The 26788-nt window shown below is 51.9% G+C and overlaps 9 protein-coding genes and 1 non-coding gene across 10 annotated transcripts; 4 read left to right on the top strand and 6 right to left on the bottom strand.

Annotated features, from left to right (window-relative positions):
• Positions 1–310: 310 nt before the first annotated feature.
• BJX67DRAFT_361224 (curved DNA-binding protein (42 kDa protein)) lies at positions 311–2517 on the bottom strand. The gene is made up of 5 exons (XM_071029840.1): positions 2292–2517; positions 1987–2070; positions 1812–1916; positions 935–1732; positions 311–844 (listed from the first exon to the last, which is right to left on the bottom strand). Exons 1-5 carry the CDS (start codon positions 2317–2319, stop codon positions 645–647), a joined length of 1215 nt encoding a protein of 404 aa, XP_070883449.1. The 5' UTR covers positions 2320–2517; the 3' UTR covers positions 311–644.
• Positions 2518–3213: 696 nt separating this feature from the next.
• Positions 3214–3300, top strand: BJX67DRAFT_t77. Its single transcript has one exon. It is a non-coding gene; the product is annotated as a tRNA-Arg (tRNA).
• Positions 3301–3796: 496 nt separating this feature from the next.
• BJX67DRAFT_220592 (endonuclease/exonuclease/phosphatase family protein) lies at positions 3797–5298 on the top strand. Its single transcript, XM_071025741.1, has one exon. The coding sequence runs from the start codon at positions 4095–4097 to the stop codon at positions 5013–5015; it is 921 nt and encodes a 306-aa protein (XP_070883448.1). The 5' UTR covers positions 3797–4094; the 3' UTR covers positions 5016–5298.
• Positions 5299–6209: 911 nt separating this feature from the next.
• On the top strand, positions 6210–9237 carry BJX67DRAFT_220733 (SWI/SNF chromatin-remodeling complex subunit SNF5). Its single transcript, XM_071025743.1, has 2 exons — positions 6210–8369; positions 8434–9237. Exons 1-2 carry the CDS (start codon positions 6306–6308, stop codon positions 8764–8766), a joined length of 2397 nt encoding a protein of 798 aa, XP_070883447.1. The 5' UTR covers positions 6210–6305; the 3' UTR covers positions 8767–9237.
• Positions 9238–9708: 471 nt separating this feature from the next.
• Positions 9709–14300, bottom strand: BJX67DRAFT_383723 (sister chromatid cohesion factor PDS5; the record flags this gene model as incomplete). Its single annotated transcript, XM_071033508.1, has 2 exons — positions 9709–13866; positions 13944–14300. The coding sequence occupies 2 exons, from the start codon at positions 14298–14300 to the stop codon at positions 9709–9711; spliced, it is 4515 nt and encodes a 1504-aa protein (XP_070883446.1).
• A 198-nt stretch (positions 14301–14498) lies between these two features.
• BJX67DRAFT_220615 (MFS transporter) lies at positions 14499–16711 on the bottom strand. The gene is made up of 2 exons (XM_071025742.1): positions 15754–16711; positions 14499–15688 (listed from the first exon to the last, which is right to left on the bottom strand). Exons 1-2 carry the CDS (start codon positions 16463–16465, stop codon positions 14781–14783), a joined length of 1620 nt encoding a protein of 539 aa, XP_070883445.1. The 5' UTR covers positions 16466–16711; the 3' UTR covers positions 14499–14780.
• Positions 16712–17818: 1107 nt separating this feature from the next.
• BJX67DRAFT_373841 (putative PHD and RING finger domain protein) lies at positions 17819–21223 on the bottom strand (the record flags this gene model as incomplete). Its single annotated transcript, XM_071031453.1, has 5 exons — positions 17819–19395; positions 19481–19842; positions 20788–20952; positions 21098–21128; positions 21205–21223. The coding sequence occupies 5 exons, from the start codon at positions 21221–21223 to the stop codon at positions 17819–17821; spliced, it is 2154 nt and encodes a 717-aa protein (XP_070883444.1).
• Positions 21224–21849: 626 nt separating this feature from the next.
• On the top strand, positions 21850–23729 carry BJX67DRAFT_220407 (uncharacterized protein). The gene is made up of 5 exons (XM_071025737.1): positions 21850–22218; positions 22270–22417; positions 22475–22547; positions 22599–22723; positions 22782–23729. The coding sequence occupies exons 1-5, from the start codon at positions 22029–22031 to the stop codon at positions 23482–23484; spliced, it is 1239 nt and encodes a 412-aa protein (XP_070883443.1). The 5' UTR covers positions 21850–22028; the 3' UTR covers positions 23485–23729.
• On the bottom strand, positions 23585–25404 carry BJX67DRAFT_220475 (alpha/beta fold hydrolase). The gene is made up of 8 exons (XM_071025740.1): positions 25228–25404; positions 25051–25168; positions 24864–24916; positions 24698–24805; positions 24537–24646; positions 24134–24488; positions 24021–24072; positions 23585–23959 (listed from the first exon to the last, which is right to left on the bottom strand). Exons 2-8 carry the CDS (start codon positions 25127–25129, stop codon positions 23685–23687), a joined length of 1032 nt encoding a protein of 343 aa, XP_070883442.1. The 5' UTR covers positions 25130–25168; positions 25228–25404; the 3' UTR covers positions 23585–23684.
• BJX67DRAFT_220439 (pinin family protein) lies at positions 25291–26787 on the bottom strand. Its single transcript, XM_071025739.1, has 3 exons — positions 26628–26787; positions 26122–26566; positions 25291–26064 (listed from the first exon to the last, which is right to left on the bottom strand). The coding sequence occupies exons 1-3, from the start codon at positions 26636–26638 to the stop codon at positions 25621–25623; spliced, it is 900 nt and encodes a 299-aa protein (XP_070883441.1). The 5' UTR covers positions 26639–26787; the 3' UTR covers positions 25291–25620.
• Between the last annotated feature and the right edge of the window lies 1 nt (position 26788).

Below are 26788 nucleotides of genomic sequence, written 5' to 3'. Positions count from 1 at the left end.
GTCAGGACAGAAAGCGGCAACGTCCGGCGTGCCCATCAAATTGTAACCGCCATGGCAGCCGAAGGTCAGCCGACCACGAGGGCTATTCGAGAAGGAAGGGACGATACCGCATCGCCTAAGGAGCAGAGAGGTACAGTGAGTGATTTCCCTTCCCATCCGGTACAGACATGAATGAGTTGCAGGGGGTCCTTCAAGCCACTCCTGAATGGCTTCATCCAGAGTATCAATCCACAAGAGCCAGCTTGCTTTCTAGCTGAGGGCAAACTCCTAGGAGCAGCAATATTGGGACCATTGCAAGAAACAGTTTCTGCCGAAAGGATAGATCATGTTAAGGAGTAGATTGGTGGTTCTAGTTTCCCCTTCACTATCTTCTGCTGATGCGACGTTCCATGTAACTCTTTAGTGTATACGTTATGTGACAAAGATTTCCAATGGGCATAGAGGGAGGATCAACTCAAAACCAACAAGTTGGTTTAATTCCCAGTTCTCTCCCCCTCCGGTAGGAAGACTCTCCATCCCCAGCTTATGGTAGGCCGCGTTAGCGGCCGAACAGCCACAGCATGGGGGCCCAGGCAGCAGTCTTGAGGTAGAACCGTGGAAGCGACCCAATTGATATAACAAGTGTATCCAACAAACTAGCACATCTACTCCTCGTCGCCGGACTCGTCTGCCTTCTTGGCCTTCTTCTTCTTGTTCTTGTTCTTCTTCGATCCAGTAGACTTCGACAAGGGGAGCTCCAAGATCTTGAGGATCTCTTCATCCTCAATTTTCTTGTCCGACTTGATCTTAGTAAAGTCAGGCGTAGCAGGAGCCGCGAGTTTGGTGATACCATTCTTGGTGATCGCTAAAACCTGTGAGCGAAATGACTCTAAACACAGCGGGAGCAGACGGGCCGCGAGCCGCGGTCCCAGAATACGAAAGGATCAGGACTCACCGATCGTGGTCAGAAGGCGGGAAACGGGGGCGTTATCAGCATCACCAGCCGGCTCATACTGCCTCAGGACGCCTCCACGAACGCACTCTAAAACACCGACCTTGGCGGCCTTCTCATCATCCAATTGTCGCAAGCTGAAGGGGAACTGGCCAAACTTCTTCACAACCTCGGACAGGATTTGTCGAGAGCTAGGCCTCTTGAGCTGATATGTTGTAGTGGTACGTCGGTGTAGAGTAGAACGGTGGGGGAGCGTCTTGACTTTTCCGGATCCAAGAGAGAGGCCAATCTCAACACCCCAAACCTCACCAACGTCGGGGACGCCCTCGCCTCTGACACCAGATCCAGGGGAGAGAATGATCTTCTTCTCCGCTTCGATTTCATTGCGCTCGAAAAGCCAGCTGGTGGTGTTCTCGACCACATTGCAGTCATACACCTTAGCGATCTTCTCGATCAGCTGCGTAATGCGAGCCTGGGTAGGAGGCTTCTCGGCCGCGGCCTTCTTTTTCTCCTCCTCGGATCCAGTGGCTAGAAGGCCGGGGGGTGCGATTAGCCTCAGAAGTAGCTCGTTAGCGTAGTAGGTGGCATGGATGAGGTCCGCCTCCCGGCCAGTAACCTCAGAAGCACCGACAACGACCATGTCGCAAACGATCGTTCCAAACCCATCGATCTGGGCGCCAAGCTGGATCTTCGCGATCTCACCCGCCTTCAGGGTGGTCTCGGCCTCCTGAGTGTCCGATACCAAGGGAGTGTATGGGGTCACATAGGAGCTCGGGGAGACTGTCGTTGGGTGACCAACACCTTTCAACAAAGCAGGTCAGTGCATCAATCCAGCGGGATGTCAGGTGGTTGAGCACGATGAGCAAGGTTTATAACGAACCCTTTGCAATTTTCTTGCCCTTGTAGACCTTAGCAAGCTCCTCCTCAAGGAGCTTGTCTCCCTGCTGGCAAATCTCAACGATTTTGGCACCCTCGACACATAGCGCTAGCCAACTAAAGTTAGAATTGTGATCCTAGTTGCAATGCAGCATGGTGAAACGCCTTGGGAAACGCACCTGAGACGGATTCAAGGACCTTGTGCGAAATCTGAGCAGCGGTCTTGTACTTGGTGAGGGTATCGGGGTTATTCAAGGTATAATCTAGAAGCATTCGGGGGATGGTTAGCAGCGACCATTGAGCAATAGGAAACGAGGCCGGAAGCAAGAGAGAAAGTCGGATCAACAAGCAGCTCAAATCTGGAATTTACGACGACCATCCCAGAAGCATGACGACTCCAGCGACCATGAACCGAGCGGGAACCCACAAACGCGGAGCTTTTCATATTGCAAAGAGGGGTATTGCTTTGGCAGTTAACACTTACCAACCTCGGGGGTTTGGGCTTCGGCCATTGTGAATAGTTTGAATCAACCTCACAGCAACGCGAGGATAAGAGGAGTCAACGGGCTCAGAAGCAACAGTCGTGCGGAGCAGGAGGAGGTGGAGGAGGAAAATCAGATAGCTTCGTCCGCAAGATGGAGCTCGAGTCGTGTGCACCCACCCAAGGCTTGACGGCAAGCTGTAATTACGTACCACGATTACACCTCGGCGGGGCCAACCTCTGCAGAGGCCTACTCCCGATCTGTACTTAGGAGTGCTATGTAGCATGCCCAAGTAGCAATGAGGGGCTGGTCTTGGTAGGGCTTTGTACGGCAATTACCGTTTATTACCACTGGCAGACCGCCCACTTTCTCTTCTTTGCCGTCATCCAGCTCGAAGTCGAGGACCATGGATCGGTCCTTGAGCTTGACACCATGTTCTACGAGGTAAATTCTGCTGCTCTTTTGAGATCAACAAGAGTTTTATCCTCATTTCAGTCGCGTTGAATGCTTGCGCAGCCAGGAACACACAATGACATCATCCCATATCATCCCAAGCCCGCAACCCAGTGACCATGCGCCGTGTCTTTCAGGCATCCAACGATGTCTGAGTTTGCTGAGAAGAGAGATGCAGCACGCAGAAGCATTGCGTTTACTCGACTGATCACCTCGCACGATTTCAGCCTGGTCTATTACAAGGCACTTTGATCGGAGGCCGTTCAGGTGTCTCTCCAAGAGCGCACTCCTCATATTCTAATCAAATGTCGGTTTTTCGGGGTAATACTAGGCAACGTTGTGGTGATCAGGCAACCCTTGCATAATTTTACTCGGAAGATGAGTCGAGCAGCAACCTGTTTCTTGGAACCGTGGTGGTCCTGTTGAATTTAGAAACATCAATCACCAAGCCGCTGAATTTTGTCGTCAATTGGCCGGCTGGCCTAATGGTAAGGCGTTGCTCTCCTAATCAGGAAACAACTAAAGCAAAGATTCTCGGTTCGAGCCCGGGGTCGGTCGATTTTTTTAACGTTCGACCGCAACTGCCACAAATGTTCTCCAGAGCCTCCCATTTTAGACCGCTTTTGGACATTTTTTCCGCCGTTGAAGAACTCCGACTTGACGAGCCTAGTACTTTTGCCCGACATAGTGAGTGGATAGCATATTCATGATGGGACGGGGTTTCTAGTCGGCCATTGCAGCCAGGCTGCTGGGACATAAATATATTTTCAGCGGACCACCACTCCGCTCCACCCGGGTGCCGTAAGACTGTCGGCCCGCAGAGTCCTGCGGGCTAGTAATCAGTTGCAAGAAGCCTGCAGGTCTCCAAAGAAATCTGCAGGAGGGAGCTTAGCAAAAGGATAACGGCGAGCTAGAAGCTATTGTGGGGTTTACCCCTTTCCTTTGTTGTCATGGGTTGGGTTCCTTTTCTGTGATAGATTCTTTCCTTCTTTATCATCTTGATCATCTCGCATGTCTAGTTTCGACCTTTCTCAGAGATTGTTTCTTGCCTTTCCTATGCAATATTGGCCGTAACCGATACAACACTGCCCCCTCGGGCCCGACCGCATATTGGCGGGTTCGTAAACCGCGTGTTGGTACCGTTCACTTCACCGGCTAAGTTCTGCTGCGAGTCGTCCTGGGGATGCTGCGACCAATGTGATTCTTACATATCTGGCGTAATCACGGGGTTGCGTCACGCTTCTCCTCACTTGAGCGACGCTGTCCGAGCCGTCTCTCCGCCCAACAGAGTCAGTCGACCTCGACACAGTGAGACACTCTTTCTGGGACGTTACGGGCCAGCCGACTTAGGGATGAAGTCAGCTACTACTGGAATTCCTTTGCGGATCCTCACCCATAACATTCGATATGCTACCTCTTCTCCGTTCAAAGGCGAGCGACCCTGGGAGGAACGAGCGCCGCGCTTGCTTCAAGAACTCTTCTACAATACGTGCAATCAGGATGCCTTCATATGCCTACAGGAAGTGCTCCACAATCAGCTTATTGATGTGCTATCTGGATTGAACTCGCGCGAATCTACCACACCGGATAGCGAGCCAGAGGACACCAACAGAAGCTGGGCCTATATTGGAGTCGGTCGAGATGATGGCTATAAAGCTGGCGAATATTCACCTATATTCTACCGCCCATCTACCTGGGAACTTCGACACTGGGAGACCGTTTGGCTCTCTGAAACACCGGATATCCCATCCAAAGGCTGGGACGCCGCATCAATTCGCATAGTGACGATTGGGGTCTTCACTCACCATATCAGCCGCCGAACAGTCCTGGCAATGAGCACGCATTTGGATGACCAAGGGTCCCGCTCCCGGTTTGAAGCAGCCCATATTATATTGCGGAAGATCGACGAGTATCGCAACGGGCCTTTTGGTAAAATCATATCCGGCATATTCCTGGCGGGTGATTTGAATAGCGAAGAGACCCAAGAAGCCTACTCTGTTTTGACCGCTCCGGGGTCACCACTGGTTGACACCGCAAACCTGGTGAAATCGGGAGACCGCTACGGTAATTATACGACCTGGACGGGGTTTGGATATGAAGGCCAGGACCCCTCACGTATCGATTACATCTTCCTGGGGGCAGCTGCAAGGAGCGCAAGTCGTGCTCTCCCCTGGAGGGTTGGGGGATATGCAGTCTTAGCCAACCGGTTTGATGACGGCGTATTCAACTCGGACCATCGGGCGGTTGTGGTTGACGCGATTCTACGCAGCTAAGAGCATGCCACGAATTATCGGATTGGGTTGGGCAAAGTCATTCCCTCAGCACGCATTCATGATGAACAGAAAACCCTTGTGTCAGCATGTTGGGGGAGAGAACAGATGTGTAATGTATTGTACCACTTGGTAACATTCTTGTCACTTAATGTGGATCTCTGGGAAGAGCTTCAGTGGAGGGCAGTCACATGATGATCGATTTAGGGATAGGCCATCGAGACTTCACCAGCAATGAAATGCACGTGATAGTTATTTACCAATCCTATACGGTACCGCTGGTAAGGGAGCCTGAAAGCAGGAGAGATGAAAGAGCTGCCTGGATGGCTTCAAAAAGATGCTAGGATAGGTTTTTTTTTGAATCGCACTTTGCAGGCACTATTCCTCAAGATGCCTGCTCTCCTTCAGCTTCCCCGCCCGCTGCTCTTTGCCTCTTAACTCAGAAACCGCTTGTAACGGGCGTTTCTGTGTCCGGCACCAACTTTTCTCCCTTTCGCTCGAACTCGTTTCCCTCTTTCCTCCCTCTCAATGCCCCAAAGCTCCTGTCAGAGGACCACGCCCAATTCGTACATCCTGGAAACAACTTGAAGTTTAATCCCCCCAGCTTTTCCCCGGAGAAAAAGAAAGTTAGACGGACTAGTTCGCGGAGACGCGCCGCGAGACGTTCCCCGGTGCGCCGTCAGCTGATTCCGCCGCTCCTTTCTGGGCGCTGTTTCTCTCTCGCGAAGACCCAGACCATCCCCGGCACGAAGACCCATCCAGTGCATCGTTCGGCCCTGGGATCTCTTTGCCCTGATATTTCACATCGTGGTTAGTATTGTCGCTTTTGTTGTGGTCACTTCCGCTTGGCTCTACCTGCGATTTAATTCCCCTTTGCTTTGGTGTGATCCCCTCATCGGAACTGTCGTCTCGCCTTCCTGGTATCTGTACGTGGCTTTTTTGCACATTATTCCCCAGCCAATACTGTTGCCGCACTGCATTTTCCTGGCTACTATGCAGACGACGTCTTCGTCACGGGTTCACGACGTGCCCTGATTGCTTCTGGATGGCGACACATGGCAACTGGTTGGTCGGTGTGCTGTCGCGTATACTCTGCAATGGCTAAATTTGTGCAAATGTGCTGAGACTGACGTACTTCGTACAGCTTTGTATCGCCCTCGCCCTAGAATGCTGTCGTAACAGGCTATCGACCTCTTTCTGTTCGGTTTCTAATTTTTCTTCCTTCGCCAGCGACACTTGGTCTGCCCCAATCGAAAGGAAACGCAGCACCGACCTGAGTCGTCCCCATTGACAATGCCGTTCCCTGAATCGTCGCAGCCCGGGGCAGCTGACGCGCAATCGGATGCGGTCCAGGACAGCTCGGACTTGTTGGATGGAACTGCGGACTTCGACAATGAAGTTGATGCAGCATTTATGGCAGAACACGGGACGGATAATTCAGATGCGATCGCGGAGGGAAAGGAGAATGCGAAGGCTGTTCTTGCAGCGTCCGGTATGACACTACCGGAATCGGAGCCGGTTAATGACGCCTTGAACACCAACCCATCGCCGCGTTCACAGAGTAGCAATGTCAACGGATCTGGCAAAAAGCGATCGCGGGATGGCGCCTTTATCCGACCTCCGTCCCCTGGAGAGGCACTGCCTGTCCGCGTGCGAGAGACCCCGGTAGAGAAGATCCTATTGGAAGATTATGTCAACCGAGAACTACGACATTCTGCTTTAAGCGCGTGGCAAAACCCTAGTCAACAGTTGCAGCAAGAGAAGCGCGCAGAACGTGATTACTACCTAAACTTACGGCGGGAAAACCACTTGAACCCTGCCGCCCTATATGGCGTCGGTTATGAAGGCTTCGGGAACGCCCGTACCGACTTGCGCAACCAGCACCCCCAGTTGCTATATCCGGCCCATCGACGTCGCCCAGGTAATCGCAAGACACGAGAGTTACGAGTTTCGCGAAAAGATTTGAAGACACAGAACGAACAAATTGAAGACCTAGTACCTATTAGGCTGGACATCGACTGGGAGAAGGTGAAGATTCGAGATACCTTCACATGGAACCTCCATGACCGGGTCATTTCGCCTGATCTGTTTTCTGAGAAATTCGTCGAGGACCTGGGTCTACCAGTGGAATCATGTGGTCCGCTGGTGAGAATGATATCGCAGAGCATTCAGGAGCAACTGTGTGATTTCTATCCCCACCTGCATATAGAAGAGGAATCACTCGATCCCCATCTTCCCTACAGCGCGTATAAAAACGACGAGATGCGCATTGTGGTCAAGATAAACATCACTATTGGTCAAAATACCCTTGTTGATCAGTTTGAATGGGATATCAATGATCCTCATAATAGCCCCGAAGAATTTGCGGCGCGGATGACAAATGATCTCTCACTTTCCGGTGAATTCACAACTGCGATTGCGCATTCAATCCGAGAGCAGTCACAGCTGTTTACCAAGTCCCTCTATATCCTCTCTCACCCCTTCGACGGGCGTCCGGTAGATGATCCGGACCTGAAAGCCTCGTTTTTACCCACACCACTTCTCTCCTCCTTCCGGCCCTTCCAAGCCGCTAAGGAATTCACACCTTATCTCTATGAACTCAATGAGGCAGACCTTGAGCGGACCGAGGTATCGTTCCAAAGAGACCAACGGCGACAGAAACGATCGGTCAATCGTCGCGGCGGGCCCGCCTTGCCCGATCTCAAAGACCGCCAACGGACCATCCGCACGCTTCTCGTATCATCTGTTATTCCAAATACTGCTTCGTCTCTCGAGGAGAGCAATGTCTTCAAACGGTCTGGTTCCAGCCGTCGCGGCCGTGCTGCAGTGAGTCTTCGGGACGGAGGGGAAGATTCGGACGAGTCGGATAGTGACGAATCTTCCATGGTTGGGTCTCCTGCAATTGGACCTCATTTAGCTCAAGGTACTGCACGTACAAGAGGCATGCGAGGTGCAGCCACCGCCGCACATGCGGCTCTGCGGGCAAATCTGGGCCAGTCAGCAACCCCCGAGCCTCATCATGAACCTCGAGTCCCAGCCCGAAGGCGTGACTACCGCGAAGAGACCCCAGAAGAGCCGGAGAAGCTCCTTGTTACACTCAAGATATCACGCGAAAAGTTACGCCAGTTCGTTGCCAATGGCTTCAAAGTTAACCTATCTGCCCCCATTTCTACCCCAGTAACTCAACCCACTTCTCAACGCAGCACGCCGCAAGTGCACACTCCAACGCTAAATTCGACTCCTATTCCCTCTCAAAACCCCGCACAAGCTCGAATCTCAGGTTCCGGTCGGCCGGGCCCTATCCAACACCTTGGGGCAGTAGACGCGCCTTATTCTCCTCAGCCAGGTGTTCCGGGGGTATGTAAATGATAAGGGAAACCCTTGAATATGGGGCAATCATACTAATAGTCTGTGGTTCTAGCCTCCACCTCCGAGTTGGCTTGTAGCTGGAATTGCTCGACTCAAACGGGCGAATCCCAATGACTCGTTCGAAGCGGTGATGCGGTATACGGCTGTCGATACAGAAACCATGCAACCCGTGGCCAATGCCAACACGCAACCCGGCCAAAAGTTGAAATACTTATACCTCCCCCGCATCCGATGTCATGATTGCCCTGGGAAACTATATACCCCTGGCCCAGGCACTACAGTGGACAATTTCGAAGTTCATCTCAGAAACCGTCAACACAAAGAACGGGTGGAAGAACGGATCACGAAAGCTGCTGCTGGGGGCAACCCGCCTCCCTCGCAATGAGTGAGCGGAATATAGCTGGCTGCCCTCTTTTGCTGTTTCGTCTCTCCCACTTCTGTATACTCCCAACGCCGTCCTTTTGCATTTTTGACACCTTCCCGATTGGTTTGCAAAACATTATTCTTCTAAGCATGTCATGTCCGTCTAAATTAACCGTTTCCCTTCCGGTTTTGGTGTAAATGATTTGAGCGACTCCATGACCCAGTTCGGTTTCCAATACCTACTCTGGTGACTTTTCCATCCACTCCGCGTCTCTCGAGCCTTCTGCCTCTCGTTTGCCTGGTACTCGGCTTGAATACAAGGCGAGGTTGCGCTCCGTATCTATCTAGCTTCCTTGAATATACTGGATAGTGATTGGATCTTGTGCTATCTCCTCTCCTCATTTCTCCGCCAAAGGATGGCATCTCTCCTTGTAATAGATGGGACTGGGCGGCTGGTCGGTGCCAATGGCTACGTAGGAGTAGCGGCTGCCGCTGCAGACAAAGGAAGGTTTACCCCTGACTTGGTAATACGCGCGGATCACATTGAATAGTATTGAATAGGGCCAAGAGCTAACTAAATTAACTGGGTATACATACTCAAATTTTGAGAGGGTCAAATTCAGCAGAAGGAATAACGTTTATCTCTGCTTTTCCACTGGGATTTGCGTGGACGTATAGGAGCTATATCAGAACATTTCAAGCATCACAAGAGAGGAAAAAGGAATACATAGAGAAGAAACGTTAAAGAGAAGAGGTATCTTTTCCGTCAAGGAAAGGGAATTGAAGGCCATTGCGTATTTGCGAGTGGATGAGCAGCTCGATAGATACGAACAGATAGGACTTGGATCGGTCGAGGTTGATATTCACACAAATCGGACAGGACGCGTACAAAGTAACATATCCCCCCTCTAAACGTACATACATCGAGAAAAGAGAGCTTTGAGGGAGGACGGGAATATCGAGATCAACCTCGCCGAGATGATCGTCGCGTGGGAAGAGTTGTGGTGGTCAGAGCCGGTGCGTCTGCTTTCTCCGTCCGTTTGCCTCTGGATTTCGTATTTGGGGCAGGGGACTCGGGTTCTGGGTCCCCGCGGTTCCGCCTGTCGTTGGGCTCGTTTTCTTTTTCCGAGCCGTCATCGTTGTTGTCTTCCTCGAGCATGTCGCTGTCGGGCTCGCTAACTTCACTCGCGTCCGATTCAGCTTTACCTTCCTCGGCCTGCATTTCGTCTTCGTCATTGGCTTGGTTCCATTCATCCATTTCCATATCATCTTCGTCGCTGTCGCGATCTGCGTAACTGACTCTTCGCGAGCCGCCCCTGTTACTGCGCCTTCGAGCGGAAGCGGAGACTTCCAAGGCCGTTCCGTCATCCGAAGACCAGCCATCTTCGGCCTGCTTCTTGCGCTTAGATGTCTTCGATGCCACTGCGGACGAGGAAGATTTCCGTCTGGATGAATTCCCCCGGTCTTTCTTTGCCTTTTTGACTGCGCTCGCGTCTCGACTGGCCTCGGAGGTGCTGTCTGTTTTTCTCTTTTTTGCGGCGGCCTGGTTGGTTGACCCGCTCTTTCCCCGCATCACAGCTCGCACAATCCGGTCGAGGCGGTCCTCCGCGTCTTCTGGAAGGAAGTTCTTGTCAGCCACTTCCTGCGCCTCTCGGTGGCTGCCCATTGGAGCGAAGATAGAGCTCGGAACACCCATTTTGCCTGGGTATGTCTGCAGAATGTTGACACCGCCAGCACCACCACCGAACCGACGCTGTTGGGAGTAGATGTCTGCGAATCGCCGAATTGTTGCTTGTGCGAGGTCCGAAAGCGTGTGCAGGCGAGTGGATATCTCATCGGACTTGGTAATCCCATCCCGCGTCTGCTTGACACGCTGCGCGATGTGGAAAATGAGAGAGAGATTATGTTCATTCGCTACCGCGGAGAGGTAGAAGAGAATGTAGCGCGCGAAGTCAACTAAGTCGTCTAGCCTTGTCGATTCATCTAGATCGGCCGGTGGATAGTCGGGGTGGTATGCAAGAAGAGACAAGAGGCGCGAGAACAAGGCTTCCATGACAGTGTGCTGCTCCCCTTTACTGCCATTCGTTTGTTGGGAGAAAAACGCGGCCCGAGATCGCAGCCAGGTCAGGGTAGTGTCTTTCAAACCAACTTGAGGTTCAAACGCAAGCAGATACGGTATGACATACCACCGGTACCCGAGGCGAGAGTTCTGCACCAGCTTCTTCTTGAGTTGGCTCATGAAGCCACTTCTCACCTCAGGAATTGGATCCTGGGCGACAAGAGCAATCGCGTTGAAATCTTTGGGGGTAAGTAGCTGGTCACAGAGGGCGTGCGAGGCGCATAGCTTCAGTATGGAGCTCGCCGCCAAGAGCCGTAACCGAGACTTTTGGGTAGCTGGAGTATCCGCCTTCTTCGATAACTCGCCGGAATTAGCTATGAGTTTATTCAGGGTATCATACACGGGCTGTGCATGGGCGCGGAAGTCATCATCACTATCGGAGCCATCCTTGGCACGCAAGCGATTGACGATGATCTTAAGGGCCCACTCTTTGGCGGCGGTCTCGTCATCGACCTGTTCTGACCATGAGTACCCTGAATCACGGGATGGTGATCGGTTCGTGAGTAAGACTTGGTTGACGGAAATCTTGATGATAGCATCGCTCTCCTCGTCGGCCTCTCGGGGAGCCAAAAGGTTGAGTTGTGATAGAGTGGCAAGTTTGGTGAGGAACCGATCGGACCCGTAAGTGCATTTGGAAACACATTTACGAACAAGGTCTTTAGCATACATCTCCTTCTTATCAGCCACAGCCATAAGAATCAGGACTGCATGCTTGGCAGCCCGGGGTGACGGGCTGTGGAGGGCGTAGTCAATGAGAGCCTGAAAGAACTTGCGCTCCTTAGGTAACTTGGAGGGCAGCTTCTTAGCGAATCCGGAGCAAGCCTTGAGGATCTCCTCACTGCCAACAGCGTTAACTGCCGCGGCTTTCGGCGCCTGCGCTTCGAGATCTCTGCACATCTCTTGTATCTGGGCCTCTAGGACTTCGGGATTGCGGTATGAAATCTCTCGGAGCATCTCATGTGCAGGGTTTGCTAAACCATTTTCGTCTGACCGCGACAGGGTCATGATTGCGGGTATGTGACTTCGGTTAAAGATAAGCGAGCTGCACCGATACAGTAAAGGCGTTAGGGTCTCATGTAAAATCGTGCTATTGCTGGATTGTATCCTTCTTGTAAGCTCTTTAATGGCCTTAATGACAGTGCGATAGTCGCTAACGGCAGCCATTGCAAAGCGAACAAGTTGGTAGCTTCGTCGGTCGTGGATCTTTGCAAACTTCCATAGATCGGCGGATGTCCGAGCTGAATCGGGGAATGTCTTCGCTAAGGTATCAATCACCTTGGTTAGCTGGGCCTTGATCTGATCTTTGTTCTTCTCCATAATGCCACCATTGTACTCCTCACAGGCCTGGAGATAGATCGTAACGGCTGTCCTCATCGAGATCTGTCGGCCCTGCATAGCAAAGAACACCTTCTTAGCTTTGTCGTCCAACCCCCTTAGTAAAGTGAGTATGCGGCGGACACGGATCTTATCAACATCGGCTTCGTTCTCGGGACCCGAAGTCTGGGAGTCTTTCGGTTTCTGAGACTGACTGGAACCAGTGCGAGATAGTTTGGGCTTGATTGGGGGATAGCCGAGTGGAAGAAGGACCTCGAATAGAACGCGATCGATACATACGTGAATATCAAGATCATTGGTGTAAAATGCATCGAAGATCTTCGACGGGCCGTCTCTTAGCAGTGGCGCTGCCTGTTCGTTATCCTGCTCGATTTCACCAGAGGCGACTGCCCAAACCCGAGCTAGAACTTTCATGGCATGCTCGCGCACCTGAGGTTTGCGGTCTTTGACGCGCTCTGCAAGGATGAAGAGGAGTGAGTCCTGAGTCGAGAAACCACCGCTGACTGCTACCTTGTTCACGATGTGAGATAGGCCAAAGGTGCCAACTGCGTCAACAGCTGCCAGGCGAACCTTCTCATCGGCGTCCCGAAGCATTGACGCTAGGTGTTTTAAAAGCGTTTGCTCCTCATTATCACCCAACCCGGAGCCACCCGCGGACGTTAGAATAATTCGACCAACAGCGGTAGCCCAGGACGCTCGCACGGAGGCAGATTTGTCGAGCCGCCGGCTCAGAAAACTCTCATATGCGGAGCTGTGTGTTTGCGAGAACGGTTTGGGGGAAAAGGGTGTAAGGAGAACATTAGGTTGGGGAATAGATTGTGTGTATTCATCCAATACCACTTGCGGGTAGGCAGCAGGGTCCATGGGCGGGGGAGGAGGTGGACCGGCAACTCCGGCCCCGGATGTCAGGTCACCAAGAGTCTGTGTGGCCAAGAGGCGTAGTGACATAGACTCCGCAGAGAGTTCGGCTTCGAGTTGAGGAATCACATTCTGCAAGACATCGGGACACGCTCTCCAGAGTTCTCGTATTAGGCGATGCGCTTTGCTCAGTTCCTTGATATCTTCGGCTTCCTCATCGGAATCATCGAGATTTGGCTTCCGATGCGAATGTTTTGACGGCCCGTTCTCGCCACCGGTGGTAGATGTATCAATAATAACGTTGTTGAAGTACTGGCTGATATGGCTGGTCATCCTCTCAGGACAGGCCTGGCAGATCGCCTTGGCCATGTTGTAAGCGGGCGGATAGTCTTTCAGAAGGAGTGTTTCTTGCTTTTCGTCCACCTGTGTTTCGGCTTTCTTTCCCTTCCTCCCTGAGCCTTCCAACGCGCGGGGATCAATGCGCAAAAATTGCGCCACTATAACGTCCACGACATCGGGCGCGAGAACAGGCGACTCGTCGATGACTGTCACCAGGAGCCGAGTCATATCATACTCAACATTCTTGGCGATTGGCTCGCCGGTCGAAGCTTTGGCGGAGCCGGCGACAATGTCAAAGCAGCTCGCAAATAGCGGAACGATCAACGTGTCCGGGTGATCTAGGTCAGTCATGAGAACAACACTCTTGACCTCCGCTAGTGAATTCAAGATGTAGATATGTTGGGCGTTATAGGGGTTTGACGGGTCCCCTAGCGAGGGGATGATCGATGAAACTATGCAAGTAAAGATATCCTAGAAGCCAACAGATAGACAGATTGTCAAAAAGTAGGCCCTAAAAGATGCTTCAAGAGAGGGAGAGGCAGTCGCACCTTGAGCTGATTCGCCGTAAAAGGCGCGTCAGGCGCACAGAGTCGTAGCACGTCCACAATGCAACATGTCACCCAGGCTCGAACACCTTTGTCTTTATGTCCTAGGAGCTGGGGCATAGCCAGCTCCTGCGAAACCTTCCTGAGAGACTCCTTCTCTATCTCTTCTTGTTCAAACTTGCGCAACTCCTGCGCTAGCGTCTGTAGCCGCTGCAAGAGATCCGCAATGGGGATGGCGGAGCGCCCGACGCGCCAGGAAAGCGGTTCATTGAATTTCAGGCGGCGAATGCCACCGGACGGTTCCTCAGGCTCCACGACCTCCGAGGTGACGGAGGGGCCTTGACGAGTGCGCGCGGGCATCGTGGACGAAGCGCGGGGAAGCCGAGGGTGGAAGGGATTGCACGCTTTCAGGGCACCATGCGCGGTTCAGGGACGGAGGGCAACAAGAGGATCAGCAGCACGGGTAATACGAATGATGGTACTTTGAAGAGTTCCTGAGAAAGGAAGAAATTGGGAAGGGGATGAGCGGGAGCGAGCGTGCGGAGTGTCTGTCAAGAAAGAGCAAATCAACTTCACCCGAAAAGGGAAATCCTGCGCTGACCGCCTCCGCCTTGGGACGCGTCGCGCGTCTCGAAGCTGCCAACGTTGTGCTTCACTCTGGTATGTATCTTACCATTCGAATTATTTCATTATCCTTATTCCTGAATGGTCTATCTAACGCTCAGACAAATCTAGCTGCCAATGCAATGCAATCATCGTGCAAAATCAATGGTCATGCGGGGGCACCCAACGCCATCAATGCTAAACAATCTAACGCTGAATAGGACGCTGAAATCAAAGCTAAAACTTGGGCGAAAACTTGCTCATGGCCCGAATCCTCTTGCCATAGATGAAAAAGACTATCGGAATAGGAATCATTGCAACAGTGACGAATCCAAGCAGACTGGACGCCCAGTCCACCCCCAATGCTTGGTACATCTGCACCGAGAAGAGAGGGAAGGCGCCTCCCATTGTACTCCGGATGAGGGTGTTACCCGCGATAGCCGAGTTGGCGAACATGAGATAGACGTCAATGATGTAGTTGAGACCCTGCATGAAGATCACCAGAATACCCAGGCCGATGGGGACACCAGCAATGACCTGGGGTGCCCAGTGGACATTCTTGTCGGATGTCCAGCCAAACCAAAAGAGGCCTGCGGGCAATAGGACGGAAGCGATCATCATGGGGATAAGACGCTCCTCGGGTACAACACGGCCGTGCTTGGCGAGTTTCCGCGCAAAGCGAGTCTTTGTTTGCCAGATGATCAGTGCCACGCCACAGAGGACTCCTACCATAATGCCAATAAACGGCAGGCCGGCCACGCCTTCGTTCGTCCAGCCGCGGACCTCCTGGAAGGAGATCGGGTAGGCTTCGAAGAAGAGGTAGAGAATTCCATAAACCAGTGCCAGGTAGATTGTCATGAGTATGAGGATGGGCTCCAAGAGAAGCATCTGGACGGGACGGAAGAGGTATTTGCGCACGATATCCGAGAAAGTTGGCTTGTGATTGTCAAGGAATGCATGCAGGGACTCGTTCCCGGTTTCGCGGCGAAGACGAGCGGCACGTCTTTGCAGGAGCACAGGATGATATGTTTCCGGGACCACGAACCAGGCAACGGTACCGAATGATCCCGCTGCAATCAGCGTGATCCAGGCCGTCCAGCGCCAGCCAAGGTACGAATCGGTGAGGAACCCCCCGACGATTGGGCCTGAAAGAGTGCCTGTCAGTCTGGCCATTCTAAATCAAAATTCGAAGATGTTTGGGTTGACCTACCAAGAACAGGACCAACGAAGGTCGCCGCAGAGAACATAGCAATTGCGACAGCTCGATCCACAGGGTTCCAGAAGTCCGCCATCGCACCACCAACAACAGCCAGAGGCGAACAACCCAGGATTCCCATCAAAAACCGACATACGAGAATAGTCTCAACGTTTTTAGCCACCGCCACAGGAATCTGGAATATAGCAAACAAGGCATATCCAATGAACAACGGGTACTTCCTCCCATAGAGCTCTGAGAGGGGCGACCAGATCAAAGGACCAACAGCGAACCCAAAGACTACCAAACTCGTTGCCAGAGTCATGACTTCGGTTGACACGTTGAACTGCTTCGCTGTCACTGTCGTCGCTGTCGAGAAGACACTACTCGCGAAAGTGAGCCACATTGTCATCGATGACATCGTCATTGTCACAATCCATTTCCTCCATACTGGCATGTTCTGCGGATTTTCAGGGTCATCGGGCCCTTCCCACTCAACGAGGTTGGGGTCCTTGGGAGTTCCTTCTTCGGAGGAATGTTGAGCGTCATTGCCACTTTCGAGATCGAGAGCCTCCTCCTCTTTCTCCAGATCTCTGCTTGGCGCATGCTGCGAGGCTTTCTCGGCCTCATCTAGACTGGATAGGGATTCTGATTGTAGGGTGGTACCAGCGGAGGGCGGCTCAACCCCATCCCATTGGTTACGGCCTTGGCCATTGGAATCACTCATCGTCCTCGTTGTTATGTCGGTATGCAAAATAATGAGTGTAGAATGAAGAAGTATAGGGTGAGTTTTGATGATAAGGTATGTACACCAACCTTCCCAACAGGAAAGTATACAGTAGCTGAGTCGCTGTCGACAATGAGAAAAAGTTTGGACGATGCGAGTATTTTATACTACTTTTTGCATCGACTGACTCTCAAGAAGTGGGCCATTAAATTCTGGATTTATAATTCTACCATATCCCAGGAGGGGCGAAATGTGTCGTATGGACGCAAAATCGGCATTTGTCAGTGAATTCAAGTCGACCGTCCGTTTTATCTCCGATCCGAGCGCTTCTCCACGCCCCCTGCGACGTCCTTCGAAGCCGTGATGGTGCGATGCCGGTTACCCGAGAGGGCTCCCAGTTGGCTCATGAAAACGTGCTTCCAGAATCCGCTTACGGAGCGGCTTTGGTCGCAACATGATGCATCACGCGCAAACTATTGGGCAGCGGCTCAAAAAATTCAGCGCGAAAACCCACTTTCCGTCTTAGCTGTGGATGGTTCCATGGCTTTTGCCTTCTTGTGGGTCCTGATCGGGAAATCCCAGAGCTTTGGTTACCGAGTTCATTCGGGATCGTGGTGAAGTCATAGTCAGCATCGCGGTTGAAAATTTGTTGATGGACGGGACTTATTTCCTCCTGGGGTTTCCTTCCAGACAAGGGCTTGTAACCTACGAACCATGACTGACTGACTGGCTAGTTGGCCAATAGAGCCAAGAAAGAATGTGTCCAATCAATGTGATGTTCCAGTCGGAGGTCGGGCGTGGGAGGTTCCGATCCGATCCCTGGAATATCCCCGTTCCAGTGATGCGACTCGGAATCTGACTCGGAGTCTGCATGGACCACACGACTAATTATTTTTAAGTCGTTGACTGACTTGAGAAGAGCATGAAAGTCTGAGTCACTGACCCTAAAGTCCGGTCAGAGAAGGTGACTGCCAGACGCACAATATTCCATGGTGGAAATGGTCACACTTCAATTCGCTCACGCGGGCTGATACTCGCAGTAACGGCCCGTTTCTAGTGGCTTGCGGCGTTGTGCTCCCTCGATAATCACTAATCAGGGATATTGGATCCGGGATTCTCGAAGACGGACCGGACCGCCTTTGCGCGGCCCTGCAGATTTATTGAAAAGATGATTATGAGTTGTGACTGCTATAATACAAGAGAAGAAGGATATAGATCGTCGTCAAACATGAATCTGGGGTCGTTATATATCCCAATGCAATGTCGAGTAGAATCAACGCCAGAGTAGATGACCCCTCAAAAAGAACCAAAGTCGCTGCAGAACGCCGTTATATGCTACACGGAAATCCTATATTAAGAACTGTCATCAGAAGAGCCGTTAAGCTTCCCCGTGCTGTGCTTCAGGGTATCAATCGCCTTCTGCACCTCCTCCTTGGCGGTGGCTTCTAAACGCGCTTTGGTGTTCGACTCAAGAGACTCTAGGCCCAGAGCACGATCGTAGAGTTTTCGAGAGATGTTTCTATTGATGTCGGTATACTCGTCCTTGGAAACGACCTTCGATCTATAATACGGTTTGAGAGCCTTTCCTACCAATTTCTGAATGTCGGATTTGACTGTCAGGGAGAGGCCGGCACGAGTCGGTGAGCTTTCGTTTGACCGCGCGGCCCTCGCAGTATATACCGCTCGGGGAATGCGGTGGGGTCGAAGTGGTGGGTGGGATGGCGTAACTTTACGGCTCTCAGTCTGGGGGCCAGCTGGTGAAACATCGGGAGAGAAGGTGGGAGATGAAGGTTCGTTGGGTGGTGTAAGTTGCATTGGGGAGATTGGCCTGCTTCGGATGTGCGGCGGCGGGGTAGCGGAAGACAGCCGGGGAGAAGACTGATTGGATGTCACAGGCGAGAGAGAAGGGGAAGAAGGTACCGGTGTGTTTTGTTCCGAGAGAGCAGCGGACATTTGAGCCGAAGGACCAACCGAGTTTACGCTCGGCGGCGTTGAGGCGTCTTCTACTTCCTTCAACAGAGACGAAAGGAAGCTTGGCTCGGTCGTGTTATCGGCATTGATTCGAGCTGTTGCTTGGGCACTGGCGGTTCTTGAGGATTCTCCGTTCTGCAGGGCCAAGGCCGCCAAGTCCTGGGCTCTGCGGGTTCGGGGTCGTTTCAACTTCCGCTGTGGCTCGGTAGGTTCAGGGGAAGGAGACAATGTGGGCTCTTTTCGCTTCCTTGCTGCGCTTGGGTCGTTCTCGATCTCGCGAGCGCGCTCGAACGCATTCCAGGCCCTCATCTCTTCAAGTGACTCTGGTTCGGGTGTGGGAGCCCTCGGTACCCGAGGGCGCGACGGTCGAGGTGCTTCAATATCGAGCAGAGCAGCAGTGTCCCTAAATCGGTTGCTCCCACCTTGCCTTTCGGCGATTTCGAAACGACGTTGCCAAGCGCGAAACTCTCTTTGGTTGGCTTGTTCTCGACGCTGTTGCTGCATTGCAAGCTCAACAGCTCGATCATCGTCGAAGGGAAAATCCAGGTCAAGATTGAGATGGTCCCACACGGACTGCCATACACGTGCCCAATGGAGGGAGTTGAGCTGATTCCTGCTCTGGACCCTCCGCTGCTGCGCCCTGGTACGGTGGCTCCGTCGATTTTGCGTCCCCGAGGGTCTACCTCCCGTATCAGATGAGAGCCTAATGGGACGTTGGGTCTCACATCGAGAACAGTACCAGGGACCTGCTGGGACTTCATCAAGCCCAACGCAGTAGGTATGTGTCGGCACATCGCAGCCATCACAGAGAAGGAGGAGCTCCTCATTCTCGGAGTCACCACATACAGGGCAGGGCTGGTATTCGGAGGGATCCTCGTCTATATATTCGATCACCATCGACGGATCGACGTCTGCCACCTGAACTCGGTCCTCTACAGCATAGGAGGAAAGAACGGGGCCTAGAACAGACATCGGAAATTAGCACCTAATCATAGGGGAACATAAACAGACAGTATATGGTGGCCGAAAGAGACGTTGGCTTACCCCCGACTCGATCACTCAACTCCACGACATTGAAGCTGCGGCGGCATATCGGACAGCTATTGGCCCGTTCTACCCAAGGTTTGAGGCAGTTGTTGTGTAAGATATGGCCGCAAGGGAGTAACTGGGCAATGAGGCTAATATCCTCATTGTCATCGTAGCCTTCAGGCTTGTTTGGAGTACTGGACGCCTTGCCGTTAGGTTCAAGGTTAGGTCTTGGTGCCGGGCTGGCGGAGACGGCAAGAGGATCGCTGGCGCTTTCGCCAAGGTCTCCTAAGCACACAATACAAGTGTCGGACATGAATGGATGGGGACGTAGTAGGGCTATGTGTAGTAAAGCTGAGAGGAGGCATGAAGAACGGTTACTTAGAGAATGGAGGTGGAGGATGCGGGTTGAAGCGAGAAGGGGAGGAAAAGAGAGAGAAGTAGTAGGATGGGCGATGTGGGGAGAAAGCAGGGCGGCCTTTTGAAGGTCGGCAATCCAGTCTAACGCAAAACAGTCTGGCCGCCAACGTGACCAGCCACGACGCAAGGCGAATCATCGCCCTCCAAATCCACGCCGGCGCTGAAGAAGACAAGGAAGACGATGTTCCTGCAGGGTGCTCGAAACGGATTAACCCCTCTTTGTTGTGCTCTGGGGGATCGGGTGAATCGTGCGAGAAATCACGATGGACCTGCGAGGCACTGTTGGTCCTCGTATCGCACTCACTCCACCCTGGGCAGTCATCCCGAAGGTGAATAATTCTTGAAAGATCTAAAGCTTTGAAAAGAGACACTTCCAGGCTGCATATTTCAATCCAGACCATTACCTTCTCATGGTACTCAATGGGCCTCAAGATTGAAGAGGTATGGAGTCACCTGATTTGGGCTGCCGCCATGGTACTCCCTGTCAGAAGACATAGTCACAAGTGGGAAACCCTGATCTATCTGGCCGCAAAAGACCCAGAAAATGGCAGCACTAAGAGAGTGACTGGTCTGGATAATCGGTGGTATTCATGTCTATGTGGTGGGACTGTCTTCGATGAGGCAGACGACGCTATCAACACGGGAAGCGATATTCGTAACGGGGACGTTCTCATGACGATCCAGATTTTGAATTTGTCTTATTTTTTGATTAACGTAAACAAAGAGGAACCCATTATCATATTTAAACCTCCGCAATTTCTCTCAGACGACGGATGGTGGAACGGGTAGCAGCGGCGGCCGGGGTACTGTCGCAGATCCCCATCAGTTAGCAAATTCGTTGCATCACAGTTGCCGCTGCGAGATAAGTCGTTTGCGGCAAAGAGATGAACCTCTGATCGACTTACGAGACAGTGTAGGCACCACCGGCAACGGTCTTCTTGCAAGCCTTGCACTCCCAGATACCAACAGCCTGGCGCTTGACGGTGTTCTTTCCACAGAAGGTACAGATGTAGCGGGCGTGCTGGGAGACTTCCATCTTCTTCACCTGCTTACGCAGGGAGGCACCGTATCTATCGTGGGAAACTATCGTCAGAAAAACGTCCAATCACTAGCAATTTCAATCGTTCGATAGTCAAATTTCGCCATTCCGTGAGACACTACGGCCGCGATAGCATGACGGGGTGTGTCGAGGACCGGAAACTGCAAAAAGCATACCTGGTACCATATTTACCAGTGATGCCGACCTCTGAGCGTTTAGTTAGCTTCCTATTCACGAAAGTTCGATTATTCCGAAGGTAAGGATCGTGCCGGTTCCGACTCACTCTTTGTGCGCTTCGTCATCTTGTCTGTGCGGCTGTTGAGGTCGAAGATGGATACGGTGTGGGAAGTCGAAACCAAGACTGCGGCTTTCAAGGGAGGCCAGTTGTGGGCTCGCTTAGGGCTCAGTCTTGGCAGTCATGTGACTTCCAGAGATCATCGACTTGACAAAGGTCGATATACCAAGGAATTCATCCTGAGAGAGCACAGACATCTACGCGGCTATAATGTCGCTCAGTTATTGACACCTTTCCTTGAATACCCCAGGCGGGTGTCCCATCTCGACCTTTTGAGCCTTGAGTCGTGGACCTGGTCAGACGCAAAAGCTGATGTAATAAGGCAAGTCTAACTTCAGGTTAGTTAACAAGGTAACTCAGCTCAACTTTTCTCCCATCAGATTTGAGGAGCAGTATCTCGAACTTTGCTCGATCGGAGTGTAAGGAATCTTTTGCATGGTGACATGACTTTCTCTGGTGAGAAGCCTTAAAATTCGCCGAGCGGGTTAGCTGCTCCGACTTTGAGAGGAGCTCCCATGTCTATTTCTGCACCAGCAGAAGAAATTATGCACGTATGCGTGCATAGATTATGTAACATTGTATAATGTTCTCGGGGGTGGTTGAACCGCGGTCCTAGGTCCATCAACTGCAACTCGTCCTTCTTGATCTTACTTGACCGTTCTTGTCAGGCGCTGCTAGATATAAATCTCCGTTTGATGTACTTTCGAAGTACATTGGTATATATCAAGTAAACTACCTTCAGCTGTTGCGTCGCCTTGATCCTTGTTCTCGCCGAGCTCGTTACTCAACAAGAAAGGTCCGTAGTCAGGGGGATGCAGTCCGGCAGGGAATTCGATATTGTGCTTCTGGGCCCAACGGGGTACACTGGAAAGCTTTGCGCCGAGCACGTCGTCAAAAACCTCCCCACGAACCTGAAGTGGGCTTTGGCGGGTCGTTCACTACAGAAGATTGAAAATGTGGCCCAGAGTCTGAAGAAACTCAATCCCGATCGCGCCGATCCAGGTACGACTCATTGGGCGCTGTGCTCAATGGACACTATTAATGCCTCTATAGAGATCATCGCCGTCCAACTCAATACAGCCGAGTTGCGTTCTTTGGCCGAGAGAACAAAAATCCTTATCAATGCTGTTGGTCCGTACCACGTATACTCAACGCCGGTGGTCGAGGCATGCGCCCTTTGCGGGACCCATTACCTGGATGCGTAAGTTTGTCAGAACCGTGTTAACTCTGGCTTTCAGTCTGTTAACCGCTTGTGGAGAACTGGAGAAACACCATGGGTCAAGCAGACGGTTGAGAAGTACCACGAAACAGCCAAGTCGAACGGCGCTATCGTACGTCTTTCATCAGCATGCAGGCCTTAAAGCACTCTAATCCTGGTGTAGATAATCCACAGTGTCGGTATTGAAAGCGCCCCCCCTGACATGCTGGTCTGGGCCATTGTGAAAGAAGTCCGCGAGAAACTATCATGCCACACCCGGAAAGTCACCGGTGCAGTCCATGAGCTCAAGTATGTTGTCGCATGCAAACATGCCTAAATCTTCTGGGTGCTGTCCTAACATGCGCAGATCCTCCGGTGCTAGTGGTGGTACCCTCAGCACCATCCTACTCTGCATCGAGAACTTCTCAAAAGCCGACCTTCTCAACTCCACCCAACCGTTTTCACTCGCAGCCTCCCAACCACCAAAGGACATCCCACCCGAGCCCATTATGGCAAGGATACTCGGTGTGCGGACCGTCCGGGATTTAGGAACGCTCACCAATTCCCCAACGGACTTTTGCGATATGACCACAGTCCACCGAAGCAGCACATTGATGCCCGAGTTCTATGGCCCGAGATTTTATTTCCGGCAGTTCATGCGCGTCCGCAATAGCTTCGTTGGTATTCTCTTCCGCTTCGCTTTTCTGTTCGGAACCTCTCTCTTGCTCCTAGCCCCCGTGCGTTGGTTAGTGAGGAAGATCATCTATGCGCCGGGTAGTGGACCAACTGAGGAGAGTGGTCGTAATGATCGCTACGAGTTCCGCGCTATCGCCACTCCGGATCAGGACACGTCCAAGCGTGTCCTTGGTAAGTTGAACTTCGAGGGGCCAATGTATCTCTTTACAGGCTTGTTGATGGCTGAAGCAGCCATGGTAATTCTGGAGAATGAGGAGAAAGTGAAGAGAGTTTCTCGCGGGGGTATCGTTACCCCGGCCGTATTGGGGCAGGAGTACCTTGATCGGCTTGAGAAGGTTGGGTGTCATGTTGAGACGCAGATGCTGGACTATTGACTTTGAAGGTTTGCCTCCTTTACGACTTGTCAACGATTGAAAATATTCTTGTTACGCTCATGTAATTGTACCATCATTGCGCATTATCCCTACTTCGCCCAGATTGATGCCCAGCACATGCTCAAACCAAAGTAGCTTAACAAGTATACATTAATTTCACTCCTACGATAGTCCCTGCCAGGGCCCTAACCAAACAGAATCTACAGTTTAACCTCCCTTCCTCCGCATACAACCTCATCCACCCACTTATCCAAAATCTCATTAACTTCCTTCGGCTTCTCCCAAAGTGCCCAGTGCGAGGTATCAACCTGCTTAATCGTCAACTGGGGCAGATGTTTCGCCATACCCTTGCCAAGATGAGGTGGGAGGGCGTCGTCCTTGAGAGCCTGAATAAAGAGGACGGGGACTTTGATGGACCCAGTAGGAAGAGCGAGCTCGTCGTCGTAGTTGATTTTGCGGGTACGGTACCAGTTTACTGTTGCAGAAATTGTTAGTATCGGGAGTGGTAGTAACTGGCACTGAAGAGGAGGGCGTACGCGGTCCGCGAAGGCCATGGCGGGCAAATTCCCAGGCGTAGTATTCCAATTCCTGGATTCGACGATAGGTCAGTGCCTTCTCTACAAAGAGACATACAAGGACATAGCAAGACCAAATTAAACGGAGAGAAACAAACCTCCTCACTCAACAACCAAGATGGTCTGACGCGGCGCATCTTCTCCAAATCAACTCCCGAATTTACATCAAACGCAAACTCCTTTTGGTCCGTTCGTCCCCCATATAGGGCAATAAGGAACTGCTTATGCTCCTCCTTGGTGTGGACCACCTTTTCAATCTCGCCACTGATGAAGTGCAGCTGATAGGCAAAGTGTGGCGTGATTTTCTCAACCATCTCCTCGACGGAGAGGTATTTCTTGTGTGGGGCGTTGTAAGGGACACACACAGTGAAGAGGTACTCGACAAGCTCCGGATGCCAGAGGGCAACGCGGTAAGCCAGGTATGCACCCCTAGGACGTTAGCACAAGGTTGAAGATAGGAATTGAGAAGCGCGATACCAGTCGTGGCCCCCAAGGATGATCTTAGATGCGCCTAGCTGGGAAGCTAGTTCTTTAATGTCGTCGGCACACTCTTTATGGGAGTATGCGGCGAGATCAGCGGGGGCGTCCTATTCCTCGGTCAGTGGTTTGCCGGGTCTAATTGTATTTGAGAGCTGTACCGTCCGCCCATATCCAATGCAGTCCGGAGCTATGACTTGGTACCCCTTGCTAACGAAGAGCGGAATTTGATATCGCCATCCTATCGACAAATCAGGGAAACCATGTAGCTACCAATTGTTAGGTTAGTCTTCGCCTTTGCTTGTTTCAATAACATTTGACACGTACCAGCACTACGGTCCCCTTGTACTTCCCCGACGCCGGCTGGCTGTATAGGTAACCTACGGATAGAGGATGTGATTAGCCAATCTCTTCTTCGTAGCGAAATTGCGCACTTTTGGGATTGACAACGGTGTAGGATATGACTTATCCGGGAGTACCCCGCTAGAATTCTCGAGAGAATAGAGGCCCGTACCATATGTTTTCCCCCTCACGAATGCTGAGCGTTGCTCAATCCGAGGGTCACCGGAAACTTTGATTTTGTCAACGGCCATAATTGCGACACAAGACGGTTTCAAAATCAGGTAAATCAACTAATCGGAAAACCTGATGTTAAAGAATGACCAGCGGCCATTCAATGAGATTGTCTTACTGAAGGAGTTCTGATGGAGAGCTGGTTAGAGGACTGGTAAACCCCTCTTCAGTACCATCACGTGAAGCCGACGTTGGTTGTCAGAAAAGATGGGAAAATGGATTAGATTGGATATCTGACAGCTAAGAAACATCTCCACAGACCAGAAGCTCACTTCGAGCTACGCTGGCGCTGATGATTGCGTAGAATTGCATGCATTATTCGAGCTTTTGTGCAGTTCGACGGCCAGGATTGGTAGCTCTTTCTCCGAGCTGCCTCGGCCCTCGTTTACCTCCTCGTCGGATACACTTATTTACATCTCTTGTCCTTGCACTGATTGAGGATGGTGAAGAAAGCGTGGAAATTGGAGTAAAATTAGGCGGCCATAGTGAGCTAAGGTTGAATTCATTTCGCTCAGTAGATCACCGTGTCTTCATTGTCCTCAACTACTTCTCCTCCATCGTCCTCAGCCCCTCTGTGGTCGTCTTCTTGGTTCGAACCAACCGACACCTCGTTACTGGGTACCGGAGGGCTCTTCGGGTTGGTTTCTTCGGGGCCGTTGTCGTGGTTGGTGTCAGCCGCCTGCTCTGTAGGACGCGCCTCCTCGGAAACTTCGTTGGAAGTTGGCGCTTCTGTATGTGAATTTGGCTCGCTTTCTTGTTCTTGCTCCTTTCGCGCATTGCGTGTCTCAAACTCTTCGACCTCCCGTGCAATTGTCGCCTCCGCTTCCTGTATTTGGTCTCTTATGATAGCCTCATCTTCAGAGCGCAGCTGCCAAGGCTTATAATATAGTACAGGCTCCGTCTTGGTTTTAAGAAAGTGAGCCGTTGCTAGTAGATTCGTGTGGCGGGTGTGCATCTACATCAGTCAACATCGATTAGCGCACTGTATGGAGCGGGTTCGAAAGGCACCCACCATCTCCTTCTCGTAGAGTTTCTGCTCCTTCTTCCAGATTACAAGCCGTTCCTCTCGCCTCTTTTTCTTCAGCTCCCCGTACTCCTCGTCCTGTAACTTCAGCTTATCTTGCTGTTTCCGTTCTATATCCGCCCGTCGTCGTTGCGCGGCCGAATTGGAGCTCTGCGAGAGTGTCCCTAGTAGTGAACCAAATAACCGTTGCCCACGTTTCCGCTCCTCATCGCGACGGTTGCGTTTTCGTTCCGCGTCCTGCTCTTGCTTGGGAGATGCCTGCGTCCGCACCGGAGCCGGTTCGGGATCTTGGATGTCGGCTTGCGAGCTGAGACGACGACGTTTGGTATCCGAGTCGAGCTCGGTGGTCGATGACTGTCTCCGCTTCAATCCATATTCTAGAGACGGCTCTGGGTTCTCCTGCTCGGGAACTATCACTGCGGAAGCTAGGGTTCTAAGCCGAAGCTCAATTAGCATCGGATACGAAAAAAAGGGCAATCGGTGCAATCCTCTACCCTTCTGCCATGATCCTCACTGGCTTTGCTTCAGTGTACACGTGGCCGCAACACAGGGTCGTCGCAATCGCGCGAGATGATGCGTTTCAGGAAGAATAATGCAGCGAGTGGAAAGAGGTCGGAGGTTCCGTCCAAGTTGCTGTCGCGATTGAGCCGCAAAG

Source organism: Aspergillus lucknowensis, assembly GCF_044049455.1.
Source record: "Aspergillus lucknowensis strain CBS 449.75 chromosome Unknown BJX67scaffold_40, whole genome shotgun sequence".
In the NCBI taxonomy this organism is placed as follows: Eukaryota; Fungi; Ascomycota; class Eurotiomycetes; order Eurotiales; family Aspergillaceae; genus Aspergillus; species Aspergillus lucknowensis.
Note: the sequence above shows the minus strand (reverse complement) of the source record. Positions and strands in the feature narration are given on the sequence as shown.